Below are 14297 nucleotides of genomic sequence, written 5' to 3'. Positions count from 1 at the left end.
GTACTAGGCTAGAGGATTGCTACTATAGCAGAGTGGTCAAGGAAGACCTCTCTAAGGAGGTAGCATTTTGGTAGACACTGGACAGATGAAAGACAATGAGGGGGAAAAAAAGACATTATAGACAATGAAATGCAAGTGAAAAAAAGACTTAAGGTGGGAAAGAGCTTGGTGTATTGGAAGAGCAGAAAGGGGCCCAAGGTAGCTAAGATTAGTAATGATGGGCAAGTGGGACAGGATATGCACTATGCCTGTGGAAAGACAGGCAGAGGTCAGATCATGGAGTGCCTTGTAGCCGTGGCAAAGCATAGAAGCTCCAGCAAGGAAGGGATTTTGTTTGTTTTACTCAACATTGGATCTCTTGCACCTAGAACAGTGCCTGCCATAGGAAGTAACATGAAACACGGGTTGAATAAATTTTATTCCAAGTGCAATTCTAAGTAATTATATGCCATACGCTTTAAAACTTTATCTAGCTGCTGTGTGAGGGCTGGATTGTAGCTTTGAGTGGAACCAGGGGATAGAAGAGGTAGGGACTTTTGCAGTAGTCCAGGCGAGAGACGGTGGTGGTTTGAGCTGGAGTGGTAGTAGGGAAGATAAGAAGTGGAGACATTTGTGCTATATTTCAGGGGTCAGGTCTCTAGCACTTGGTGTTAGATTGGATTTGGGTGTGTGTGGGGGCTGGGGATAGGTGCATTTCTGTAGATGATGAAGCTTGCGAGAGGAGATTCTGAGAGGTTTAGGGAAAGTGATTAATTGTACTATTTTCTACTTGTTTGGTTTTGAGATGCCAGTAAGAGATCTAAGTGGAGATGTCAAGATTTCAGCTGGATATTACTTGCCTGGTGCTTAATGAAGAGGTTTTAATTGTAGGTGAAGTGATATTTAAAGCCACGGACTGGATGATATCCCTGCAGAGAGTAGAGGCGCATGGGAGAAGAGTGTCCAGATGAGGTCTGGGGAACTCCAACATTTAAAGATGGGGCAGCAGTAAAGAACTCAGCACAGATCCAGGTCTGGCATGAGATGTAGGAGGAAGGCTAGTGTGGTGTCACAGAAGCTGGAAGTTCAAAGAGAAAACTGTTTCAAGCAAGAGGATGGTCAACTGTGTTGAGTGTTCCTGAGAGGCATGTAACATGTGGATAGGGGAGTGGCCATTGATTACATCTGGCACCTGAATTGTGTGGCATTCCTCTTATATTCAAATTTTTATTTTTTATTTGAAAAATGACATAAGCGCAGTATAAAACATACAGAAAATAAAGAGAAGTTTATTGGTACCTATGACAGGAAAATTTTCAATGGTTCCTATGGGAAGAGAGCCAGATTGAGTGGGTTGAATAATGAGTGGAGATTCCTGAGAAGAGATGGCATAGTAAACAAATAACTAAATAACTGTCCGTTTCCTCTTGAAATCCCACTGAGAAGACAGTAAGCCGTTTTTTAAAAGGCTTTTTATAAAGCCACAAAGCCTCCTGGGAGCTGGTGAGAAATGTAGACTTTCAGGCCCTACTGCAGCCTTACTGAACCAGAATCTGAATTTTCCCAATATATTCTTCTGATTTGCTTACACGTTAAAGTTTGAGAAGTACTGACTTGGCAGACTCTAGAAAATGGAATCCTAAACCAATGTGATTCACACTGCATAGTCCCTAAAACACTCCGGAATTGGAGGCATCGGTGTCCCTGGAAGTGGGACTGGGGAGGAAATAGGGTCAGGGGGCTAACTAAGGAGGATTGGTCGGAAGACGAAGAGGCAGCCATACTTCCCACTTGGAGCAGTCAGGCAAGTGCTTCTGTCCCCCTGAGCAAAACAGCAAAGGTTTATTCTTAGAAGAGAGTAGAATAGATAGTTTCTGAACTGGAGGACACCCGAGAATACTGATGGCGGCTGAGGCCCTAGCCCTTTTCCGTAGCTACCAGAATGCTGGCATAGGGCTTCACCCTTCGGGTAGAAGCTTGGGAAAATCTTATCCAGGGAATTTGACTAACCCCAGAGGCAAGATTTAGATGCTGACTCAGTGATTTCCTATCTTAATAGCCCGCCATTTGTTTGTTTCTTTCCCTTCCTTCCTTCCTCCCTCCCTCCCTTCTTCCTACTCCTTCCCTCCTTCCTTCTGTCCTTCCTTGCTTCCTTTTCTGCTTTTGCTCTTCCCCTGGAATCTTACTGGAGAGCTCTGCTTCCAGAGCTACTTTGTAATATTCTCCAGAGCTACTTTGTAATTTTCCTATCTGGCTATCATATCTGTTTGTTCTTTTTCCTCTTGTCTCTAGTATATGTTTGGAGGAATCAGATGCCATTCCAAGACTGTATGTTCTTACTGAAGGAGCTCAACAGATTTTCACAATCAGGGTCCTGATAAGCAATTTTGCTACTGTATGTGGAATTTCAGATGACCTCTTTGCTGTTCACCATTTTGTCATATTTGCTTTCCTTGCCTTTTCAGTTTGTTTTCGAAATTAAAAATGTGTTTCTTGTTGCATTTTCCACAGTCTCTCCCCCACCTCCAATATATTTGCTTAGAGAAATTCTACACAGCTTGCTCACAAAGCAAACACCAATTAAATGAAGGTTTCTTTTGTTCCTGCCTTGACCAGAGATTAGCTTTGGTGGGTGTATGGCAGTGGCAAGGGTTTGGACCGACTCTCGATACTTGCTCAGGAGTTAACCTGAGGATGGCGTGATCATTCTTTTTCATTCACTTTGTTTTTCAATTCTAAAGCTAACATAGGCATGCAAAACAGCTTGAAATTTACACAAAAAGAAAATTGCTTACAAGTTCAGAAGCATCGAAGAATTCCTTCTTAGTGTCCCCCTTTTGCCAAAGTTGAAATGTTTAAGTTGTGTCATTTTCAGAAGAGACATCAGGGCTTTGTCGGGACTAAGTCTATATGATTACCATATTTCAGAGACGACACTCAGCTTCTCGGGGGGAAACTGGCATACACAGTCTGTTGATTCATATACTCCTTTAACCTACTCTCTCCTGGTATCCACATAATAGCATTCGTGAACGCAGGCGCTTTGGGGAAAATTATAAAGTTGGCAAAGAAAACAGTGCAGACTAAGTTTTCCCTTTTGGTGTCATTTTCCACCTTCTGTATTATTTTCTTCTATCTCAATTCACAGGATACGGTCCCTTGCATTTTCACAATTTGAAAACTTCTAGTCGCATTTAAATATTTGGACATCAGTCAATTAAACTTTACCATACATTTGCTGGTGTTCGTTTGCCATTCTCTTCCATTTGAGGTCCGAGTTGTCCTTGAAAAATAAAGCTAGGATTTTCTGACCTTTTAAAGATTAGACTGCTGTGGAAGTGGCCCTGCCTAACTCCTGAAATCAACCCTAGGTGGTCAGAAGGGCAAATCTAGATGGGACAGGCCGATGCCCAGCTTCTCACCCACTTGCCTCTGGCACGAAGCAATCAAGCATCTTCTCATTGGATTTTCCTGGGCATCCATTTCTTCCAGTTCACACAACCTGTGATTTCAGATTGCAACTTGCAAGTAATTGTCAAATGATCGAGTTTGACAATGACTATTCTGGGTTCCCAGCAGGGATTTTGACTTTTGTGGGTAAAAGTGAGGAAAAACAGTATTGTCATTATTTCTCTGATGTTCTTCTCTTTGAACAGCTCCCCTGTTGATTCCTTTTTTTCCCTGAGAGCCTAATACAGTGCCTTGTACAAATATAATCAAATATTTGCTGTTGAAAGAAAACCATGAAAAATGAGCATCTTTACTTTGGTCTCAAAAACTGAATAATACTGAAGTAACATACTTGAGGTTGGAGAAGATAATAGTATTGGGTAGGAGAATAGAAGACCTATCTGGGAATAGAAAGTAGTGTATGAAGGAAAGAGTTAAGGGCATGGAAGATGAAAGAGAGGACAGGAGAGCTAATCTGAGGCCAAAACATGGAAGACCCTAATGTCCAACTTAGGACTTGGGACTTTTGTCCTAGCTCTGGATATTAGAGCCCACAGGGGAATTCAATGAGAGCAAGAGCTCAGAGCCAGGAGCTGGGAGGGCAGATGATGGAAGGCACAGAAACCAGTTTAGAAACTGTTACTGTGAGATAGTAAGGAACACGCAAGTAGAGGCAAGCCTGTCTTCCAGGGGTGTGATCCATCACCTGAACCAGAATTTAGTAAACTTTATCAGAAGGGACAGAACATTTTAAACTGGAGCCACTCCTGAAAAATCTAGTGTTCCAGGCTGTGGCCCTTTCTTAAGAGGGGCCTTTCTTTTTCATGCCCTTCTTCTTCCGGGAGGACTGTGGATGAAATGTTCCGTGGCCTCCCATCAGCCCTCATCTATTGAGTTATAGTCATTGCTGGAGATGGGATCTCCCACAAATCTTTGCTTAAAACCCCTTTGCAAATTGAAAATAACAAGAGAGAGGGGTATCTGTGTGAGGTTTTCCATGCTGTATTTCAAAACAAAACTGTCTGCTGAGCCTAAAGGAACCCTCCTCAACTCCTACCCCCGCCCCCCAAAATCCCACAACTGAAATCACAGGAGTTGAGGAATTACATACCTGCTGGACTCTGAGACCTAGAAAAAGCTTATTGGCTTTGAGAAGATTGGTGCCTGAAGATGTTTGTCACATCGAAGCATTTTAGAATTGAATGAAACTTTGGCATTATTTTACTTCAAGTTTCCACCAATGTACTGATGAATTTTCTTTCTGATGCCCTCTATTAATTGATCTCTCTGTGTCACTTAAACTTAACTGAGCTTTTTGGGTTCCTATTTTTTAGAGGTTTTCATCAAGCTTGGCATTAGGGGGATACAGAAATTGGCTCATACTATTTTCCACTATTTCTAACATAGCATTCTGTGAAAGCTCAGTGTTAGCTCTTGCCGAAAAGGTCTGGGAGAAGTGATGAAAGAGTGGACTCAAGCTACTCCTAAGGCTAAAAATATCATTGAGTTCAAGGCTATGGCCAGGGTTTGGTTACTTTATTCTTTTTTTTTTTTTTTGCACATTACTTGAAGTTTTTTAGATCAGTTGGCATATCCTGTAGGAAAGAACAAGGTAATGACATGTTCAGGTCGAAGACACAACACATGCTCTGAGATATTTCAGGGGAAGTCAGATTAAGAACAAACATTCAGATCTCATTATAATCAGATCCTAAGCAATTAAAAATAATTACTCTCTTTCCTAGCTGACCTTGTGGGGTATATAAACTAGAGTCTAGTCTAAACAAAGCTAAATTGGAGAGTCTAAATCTAACAGCTTAAAAAAAAGTATAGTCCAATCGACCATAGTGACTAGATAATCCAATTAATGGCTGTGGGGAGGGATAATCAAAAGTTAAATGAATTTCCCATTTATTGCCAACATGTCTTGCTTCTGAAGCTTAGGCTTCTTTGGTAGAGGACTTGGGTGAGGAAGGACAGCTCTCACCTTTAGGGTAAACAAGGGATTTTATTATCACCAAGCTAGTGGAATTTTGCTGTCTCAAACCCCTACTCTTCAATTGCTGATAATGACTCTGTAAATTATAGCTCTCAGCCAATTCTCAGGGTAGAGTTCATCTTGTATTTTAAAGGATTCTTTCCCTGCAATATAATTTCGACTTTTTCCCTTTCAAGGTACCGCATTATATAGCTCTCCCTTTAGTCATTTTTCTGATTCCTCCACAGGGAATATAAACCTCCCTTACCCCCAGCCCAATTAAATTCCACATGTTGGACATACATATACCGTTTCTCACTAAAGTAGGTGCAAGATTTTGTTTTGAGAGAAAGGATTATGTATTCATTAGCATGAAAACTGTGCTGTTTGTTTCTTTCAAAGAAATATCTAAACAAGACAGTAGGAGTCTGTGGATATGGGCACCAGGGGTAATCTTCACAGTGGGATGTTTGGTTTGATATCCAGATAGAACTACAGTAATCAAAGCACATCTGGGGAACACAGGAAACCTCACATTCAGGGTTTGGAATCTGACCTTAATTGGCAAAAATTATATTTCTTTGAACATTTCTGCCTGGCTTAAAGTGATTTTGTTTAGGCAATGTCATTTATCTTTTCAATATTCTTGTTAGGTATAGAGAGGCAAGTATTATTACTTATGTCAGGAGAATTGAGTGACGTGCTTAGAATTCAGAATGTTCAACTTTTTAACTTAGGAGATTTGTTTCTGATCTTTATATTTTTCTGAATAAATTAATTGATTCTAGAATGATATACAGGCATTTTCTTAAAAGAAACACATAAAAAAGGCAAGGAAAATAAGAAAACTATCAAATCCTATAGTAGTTCACTGCAGGGAGGGCAATAATCATCTTTTATAAGAATCTTTTCCTTAGTACTGAGGAATGGAGCAAATAAACAGATGTAATTCCCCCTGATTTATTGTATCATTTGTTCTACATGTAATTGAGGGCCCAGAACATACATTGCGTCAAACCAGGCACCATAAAGAATACAAGAGAAATTTTCACTACAGTGGAGGAAATAGGACACACATGAAAAAATAAGGACAAAGTAAGAAATTAAGTGTGAAATGAACTGTACTAGCATTCAGATTAAATAAAGATGAAGTGATCAGGGAAGACTTCATCAAGGAGGCAACCTTGGAGCAAGATGATGATAAGTAGGTAGGATTTCAAGAGGCAAGAAAGAAGAAACTGAGGATAGTATAAACAGGAGGCAGAACATGAAGACACAGGGAGGCAGAAATACACAAACTGAGCTTAAGAGTGAGTCTTCCTCAGCCTTGCAGAGTGGACGGCTCCTGTTGGAGGGCAGGGATAGGCAGTCAGGAAAATGAGCCACTGAGTGATTTTTGAATGGGGGATCATAACTTGGTGGCAATGGTATTTTATGGAGAAAAATTCAATGACAGTGTGCAGGCTGGTTTGGAGAAGAGAGAGATCAATTGATTGAAAGGAGATAAGGTAGGACATAATTATACAATCCTGGCTTTAGATATTCAGGGCCCAAACCTATGATGGCAATAAAGAAAGAATTACTGATGGGGTACCTCGGTGGTTCAGTCGTTTGAGCTTCTGATTCTTGATTTCTGCTCAGGTCATGATCTCAGGGTTGTGAGATCAAGCCCCCTGTTGGGCCCCACACTCAGCGGGGAGTCTGCTTGAGATTCTCTCCCTCCTTCTCCCTCTGCCCCTTCCCCCACTTGCATGTGCACGCTCTCTTTCTCAAATAAATAAAATAAATCTTTAAAAAAAAGAATTACTGGTAGTAGCAATATGAAGGGAGTATATAAAACTGATTGGATATGGGGAATCAAGAAAGTGAGCCATCGATACTCAACAAATCCAGAAGACAGGAGGGGTTTTTACTAGTCTTGTAATCCATTGTTTTATGTTTCCTTTCTTCACCTCAGTATAAGTAACACCTAGTTTCCACGTGGCTATAGTCTTCGCAACCATCTTCTTTATGAGAAGCACTACATTCTTAAACAGCAGCTTCTCAGGCATAAAGCCCTGAAAACCCAGCCCAAGATTTGCCTGCAGCTGATACTGAGCACTGAATTGGGAGTCAGGAGGTCTAGGTTGCAGTTCAGACTTGACAAAGGATTCATTCTGGTGGCTGGTGTTGGATAGACCAGCCTTTGGAGTAGCCTTTCTTAGAGTGTGTTCTGCAGAATATTAATCCCAGAATATGCTTTCAGAGGAAAAAAAATGCACAATTAAACTTGTTTACAAACATCTAAAGCTCCATTTCCCTTTTGAAGATCACAGAACTTAATTGGCACAGTAAAAGTCTTCCCTTTTGGCCCACAGTGCTGATACATCCCTCAGAACTAAGGAAAGACTAAAGTAGCTCCTAGCTAAACAATAATCTGTGATTCTGGAATAAGGTGAGTGATCTAAACCAAAGCAGCAAAACAAGGAATAAAAGGCAAAGGGAGAAATTAAAACAAAAAAATATATAATTAGATAATTAAAAGTAAGGGCGGGTCATTTGAGATTGCAATGAGATACAGGAACTTGATATGAACAGAGGGGTCAACACATGCCTATAATAAAATCTCAGTGCAGATCTCCCTGAGTCAACAGGGACCACCAGAGGTCCCTTTTCTCCTCTTGGTATTGTGGTCATCTGACCCTGCTGAAGAGAAAGATAGCTGTACCTGTGCGGTCACTTAGAGCTAAAATTTAAGATTTTGAATGGCTGTTCACATTCTCCTTAGAAATTGTAACTCCAGGAAGAATAAAGCAAGATCAAAGTGTCCTTTCTAGATTCACTGTCTCCAATTGAAATTGAGTTTCTAGGATAAGTCAGAAATCAAAACTCCTCTGTGGTCAGAATGAAACTTCCCTGAGTTCTTGGCGAATATTGAAAGCCTAAAAGAACACATTTTCTTACTCAGAAAATAAGTGCACAGAGAGTAAGTGCTCCAGCCACAGGAGGAGGAGATTATTCTCAAGTACGTAGGAGATTATAAACTATCTCAGAGTTACAAAGATCTCTATATCAGTTGTTGAAAGCATTCTCATACCTCTTGATCCATTTGGTCATCATGAATGCCCTCTGTGACAGATGACCACAGCAACGACAAGCATTACCACCGCCACCTGAGAGGCATGGCCCTAGGTGTTAAATAATCATTGTCCCATACAGTCCTTACAGCAACTCTTTGAGAAAGGCTAACATTACAGTTTCCATTATACAGCCAAGAGCCCATGTGGTAGAGCAATCATAGCCTGGGTTCGGCCTTTAGTCTCTTGGATTCTAAAGGCTATACTATACCATCTCTGACTTGTCAAAAACAGTAAAAGCCCGCCTGTGAATACTGCCTTAGGATTCCCTCTGTTCCTGCCCCAGCTCACCTAGTTCAGTACTTTCTCCGTGGTGCCATGTTGTTTCAGGCTGCCTCAACCCCACTTAAACCAGTAAGATTTAGCTGCTTTTAGCTATAGTCTAAATCAGAAGTGGGTTAAGAGATAGCCTGTGGGTCAAAGGGGGCCTATCTTCTGTTTTTCTGTGGCTCATGAGCTAAGACTATTTTTCACTTTTTACATGATAAAAAAAAAAAAAGTGAAAAGAATATTTTGTGACATGCAACCATGATATAAAATTCAAATTTCAGTGGTGAAAATAGTTTTTGTTGGAACGCAGCCATGTTTATTCATTTCCGTTTTGTCCATGGCAGCTTTCATACAACTGTGACAATTGAGTACTTGCAGTAGAGACTTATGGCCCATAAAGCCTAAAGTATTTATTACTGGCTCTTAACTGAAAAACTGCCGACCTCTGGGCAAATTCTAAGGGACATCTTTGTTTGAAGAGGAACAAATGAAAGGAGTCAGAGGCTTTCATTAAACACAGCATAGAAAAGAGGTAGGAACCCAGGCTCAAGTTTGGATTCCAGGTGTGCCATCTAGGAGCCACAGGGCTGACAGCATCCAAGCTGCCGAACTTTTGGCCTCCTTGGTTTGTCTCATGTGAAAAATGGAGCAACAATACCAAACTTGCAGTTCTGTTGTGAAATTTTCATAAAAGTATTTTGTATAAAGCTTCAGGCAAATGGTATGGGCCCTTCAGTAAATGGAATGTACCTGCCTGTTGATGGTGCTTTCCTGTTGCTTTGGTGTTAATATTAACATGGGCAGATGGTTGGGAATTAGAAATCTCTCGTGATAGCTGACATATATATAAAATGAAAGTGCTGCAAGGTAGATGGAATGATAGAATAAATTGTACATGGTAAGATGTAGCAGTTGTTTACCCCTGGGTGAATCTGACTAACAATGAAGCTGTGATGTGTTGACGGGTTAAGCAGTTGCACTCCCTGAAGCCTGGCTATTCCGTCCACCTCCATCTGATGTGATCATCATTAAAGTCAACACCCAAATGCAGAAGACTGCAAGGTGAATTAGAAATATGTAGTTGAATAAGCCATTTCATCTTTCCTCTGCCAGTGTTCCAGATAAACCCAATCCAATTCTTTTAAAAAACAAAAATAAAAATAATTGTTCTTGCATTCTAACTCAACATCTGAGTTCTAGTTCACTTGGCATTTTATCTGCTCTTCGATGATGAACAAACTAACCTCAAAAATATCCTCAAATAATTTTTTTACACCTAACGACTAAAGCAACATTTATCTTCTTTTCCTCTATATACCTCACCCAGAAGATTGCAAAGCTGAACTCTAGAATGGCCCAACTCACACCCTATTAATGAGTGTGCAGAGAAAAGAATCTTCTCAAGATTAGTTAAACTCTCAAGCAACTGTACTCACTCCTGGGTGGTTTTTGGGGAGGGGGGATGCCAATAACAGGCAAATATTTTCTTTCCCCTTCTTAGTTTTATGCAACTTTGTCCTCTAGTATACCTAAGGAAGGGGTTCACCCAGAGCTAGCCTTTGTCAAGAGTGACAAACACACGCTCTCCTACAATCTCTTTCTCAGTTGCAAAGTGCTCTTGGGCAGAGACATGTTTTAGTCATTTATATCTTAGTATGAATTATTTTTAAAAAATCATACTCCTGCTCCTCCCACACTATGCACACATACTTCCTGAAGTTTGACGTTTGGGAATGGATTTTCTTTTTTTTCCTCCCTTCTTCCCTTCTTTTCTTTCCTCCTTCATGTTTTTTATGCAGAATGAAAAAAAGAAAAAATCTCTCTTCTGGTAAAGAGATGTCAGAAAGTCGATGGCCTAGTGCAGAAGGGAGTTTAGGATGGATGAGTATCACCCTAAAATTAAACCTTGTTAGGGGTTGTCTGCTCTCGCAGTTGGTTGGCACTGCTTGGCTCATCCAGAAACATTGGAAGAAGTAGAGAGGTAGAAATGGCTATGTTTGTGAGGGAGCTATATCTTATAGTGTTAAAAATAATCCAACCACACTGGTTGTATTAAAGCCACTTTAGAAGTCAGGAACCTGAGGTTCAGAAGGGGTTAAGCAATTATTCAAAGTTGCTCAGGAGCAAGTGACTTCTTACAGGAGCTCAGGTGCATTGACCTTCTCCTGTGTTTGTGATGACCTAATAAACCAGACTGTGCGTAGGCACATCCTTCCCCATAGTCAGGAATAGTTGTGTTATTGGAAGCAGTGTAGCCAAAACACAAAGCCGACTAGTTATTTTCTCTGCCACTGCAGCCACCTCTGGATAGGAACTGAGGACTTGAGATATCCAGGGGAAAAGTAGCAAGCATAACTAACCAAGCGTGCGACCATTTGTCTCCGAGTGACCATCTGAAAGGCACCACCATGTTTGAGTGTAGCTTTGGTAATCGTGAACGGAAAAGTTGGCCGTACTCTGAGGTCAAAGAAGGGTTGTCCTTAGCTTTATGGGGCCAAGAGTGAAACAGGCTTCCAGAATAGTGGCTTCTCTTTAAAATCCTTGGAATAAATACATGGACTATATCTACACCTTCTGAGCCTAACAACTTGCTCATACTGAGGGGAAGTAGAAATTGGACAGTCCGAATAGGGTTTGGTGGAAAGAACAGTAGACTATGAGTCAAAAGACCCGATTTCTCGTTTTGGCTGTGCCTTGACTCACTGTAAGAGATCAGACAAACCTCTTGACTCTCTGGACCCCAGATTCCTCATTTGTAAAATGAAGAGAGAGAGTGAAATGATGTCTAAAGATCTTGTCCAACTCTCAGAGTCTATCAACTTCTTATTAAAAATAGTTCAGTGAAATTCTGAAGTTGTGACTCACATTTTCCCAGCTGTAGGAAAGATGATGCTATATTTTTCCTGCTCACTCTGCCTCCCGTTTTCTTTCTTCCGTTCTTCACACCCCTTCCCCTCTCCTCCAACTCCCTGTTTCCCCAGGAAGCAGAACCTCAGTTCAGGAATTATTTGCTGGTGCCTCCAAAGTGACAGTGACTCGTGCCTTCTTGAAATTCAGCATCTTTAGGAGACACATTGTACATGCCACTTAAATCACAACTGTCTTTCTGCCTCTAATTCCAGGTCTTTAAAGTTTCTAGTTTTTCAGGGCGCCTGGGTGGCACAGTTAAGCGGCTGCCTTTGGCCCAGGTCATGCAGGGTCCTGGGATTGAGCCCCACGTCGGGCTCCCTGCTGAGCAGGGAGCCTGCTTCTCCCTCTCCCTCTCCCTGCCGCTCCCCTTGCTTGTACTCTCTCTCTCTCTAATAAAAAATAAAAAATCTTAAAAAAAAAAAAGTTTCCAGTTTTTCTTAGTTTTACTTTTCCAGTTCCACCAAAGACAGTATGGAACCCAAGAGCAAATGTGTTGAAAAGACTCAAACATCTTCTTTTTGCCTTTGCATTGAGCTTTCCACATTGCCCTTTTATGGCAGCTGCTGAGACAAACTCTAAGATCCTGGGAGAGCTGCAAGCAGGGATGTTAGACTGGGGGAGTCTGTTTTACTCAAGCCTTTGGTCAGGGCAGAAATAGTTCAGCCCGACAGTTATCAGCCTAATGTGAAAATAGTAATAGCATACAACACACAAATCCAGTGCCTCCGTTGTTCCCGCTGCTTCTGATACTCACAGTTCAACGGCATTCCTGGGGAGGTCGGAGGGAATCTCTGTCACCTTGCTCTCTTGGCAGAGGAAAACCCTGTGAGAGCAGTGACAGATCCGATGATGACATCCTGAGCCTGAGCTCAGGAATGCCAGCAAGGTGACCAGCAGCAAGGCCATACTTATTCATCCATCCACCTGCTTTCTTCCTGCATCTGCAGAGAAGAATCTCCACAGATTTCAGAAGCTCCACACAGCGCCCTTATGAGAAGAGATCTGCCAGGGTCATGTGACCCAGCAGGGGATTTTTTTTCTTTTTCTTTTTTTTTTTTTTTTGGTTACTTCCAGACAAATAGCAAAATTCTTGCATGTCAGTAGTGATTTCCGGGGCAAGATAAGCTACTCCCTCATCCTTCTCTATTGGATTTCTTCCACCCTGACCCAAGGAAGACAGGAAATAAAACCTTGATGCATGTCTGGAATAGTTTACATAAATTATACCTTAGAAGTGTCCCTGCTGATCACTTCTATCTTCAAGAAAGTGCTATGATTGACTTCCTCCAAAAGGACATGACCTACAGTGTGAAACATCAATAAGAGTGTCACTCAGTGAGGGGTTGGAGACTCGTTTCCAGTCTTGGTATCAACATCTTCCTCCAGCCCACTTGGTATAAAACCAGAACTCTGGATTGTAGTCATGAGTCCTCTTTCTTGCTGTAATTAATAACCAAAAATGATGTTGCTTAGAAGACAGATGGGTGGGCTAGTGAGTTCTGGGCAGATATTCCCCAGGGAGAAGGAAACTCTGAGAGGGTGTCCACAGAGATAATTGACTTATCTGAGTGATTTGAGGCACGGGCTGTGTTTTCGCTGTGGATTTAGTGGACACTCTACCCTCTGTTGTGGATCCTTTCTGGCTTCTATCATTTTCAGGCTCAGAAGATTGCATTTGCCTTTGGGACACTGGCACGAATGAATTTATTCAATCTATGCTTTTAAGTTAATTTTAAATGGCCCCTTTAGGTGACTGTCCTGGTAGTTTGATTTGGCATTCTCAATCTTCTTGATGGTGCGGGATCTGGAAACATCTGGTAACACTTCCAGGAAAGTGGCCTTTTATTTCCAACTCCAGAATCTATGAAGATTAGAAGGCAGAATATTTTCCTAAGATACTGCCTCCAATTTATTACTTGCTAAAATTAGTTTCAACACTATCTTTAAATAATTAGTTGCATAAAATTGAGTTAGGTGAAAATACTAAATGTATGTATTTTTCCCTCTCCTCCCTCCTTCCCCCTACCTCACCAAGGAATAAAGACTTACAATGAAAGGATTAAATTATCTTTAAGGGGAAAACAGAAGCAAGTGACTCTTAGGGTGAAACTATTCCCTAGCTTCCTCTGGGAGCTACTGATTCATTCTCATTCCAGTACTAGAAGATCAGGGCAGTATTTATATGGACTCTCTATGGTTCCGGTTTTGGTTAACGTGAATAGTTAAATTATTTCACTCAACAGTTGATCCACAGAATAATAATCTTTCAGACATGGAAGGGATTTAATGAAATCAGCCAACTAATGCTTGCAAGTTGACTCTAAAATATTCACAGTAATTTAAAGGGATTTACCTACCTATGCTTGACTAACTCCAGTGATTAAAAAAAAAAAAAAAAAAAAAAAACAAAAGCCCCAAAACTCATCACCAGTTGAAACTCCCACCCATACCCCTGCCCACAAATCCCCACTTAGAGTTGTAGAACTCCAATTGTAATTAAATTAGACCTTCTATAACGAGCACAAATCTTTTTAAAATTGAGATTTTGATTTTAAAACTACATCATATTCACAACTTACAGCACATAAATAAAA

At 41.0% G+C, this 14297-nt stretch overlaps 1 protein-coding gene across 3 annotated transcripts in view; it reads right to left on the bottom strand.

Annotated features, from left to right (window-relative positions):
* The window catches only part of FSHR (follicle stimulating hormone receptor), a 164737-nt gene extending 152125 nt beyond the window's left edge, over positions 1 to 12612 (bottom strand). For 2 of the 3 annotated variants that reach the window (XM_032411193.1, XM_032411195.1), the window contains exon 1: positions 12458 to 12612. In XM_032411193.1, the coding sequence (XP_032267084.1) occupies positions 12458 to 12609 (152 nt within the window). In that variant the 5' untranslated portion in view covers positions 12610 to 12612. The remainder of the gene's footprint in view (positions 1 to 12457) is intronic. The other variant, XM_032411196.1, reaches the window with a different exon arrangement.
* Between the last annotated feature and the right edge of the window lie 1685 nt (positions 12613 to 14297).

This window comes from Phoca vitulina, unplaced genomic scaffold (genome assembly GCF_004348235.1).
Source record: "Phoca vitulina isolate PV1807 unplaced genomic scaffold, GSC_HSeal_1.0 scaffold12, whole genome shotgun sequence".
NCBI lineage: Eukaryota > Metazoa > Chordata > Mammalia > Carnivora > Phocidae > Phoca > Phoca vitulina.
This window is presented reverse-complemented; position numbering and strand designations above follow the sequence as displayed.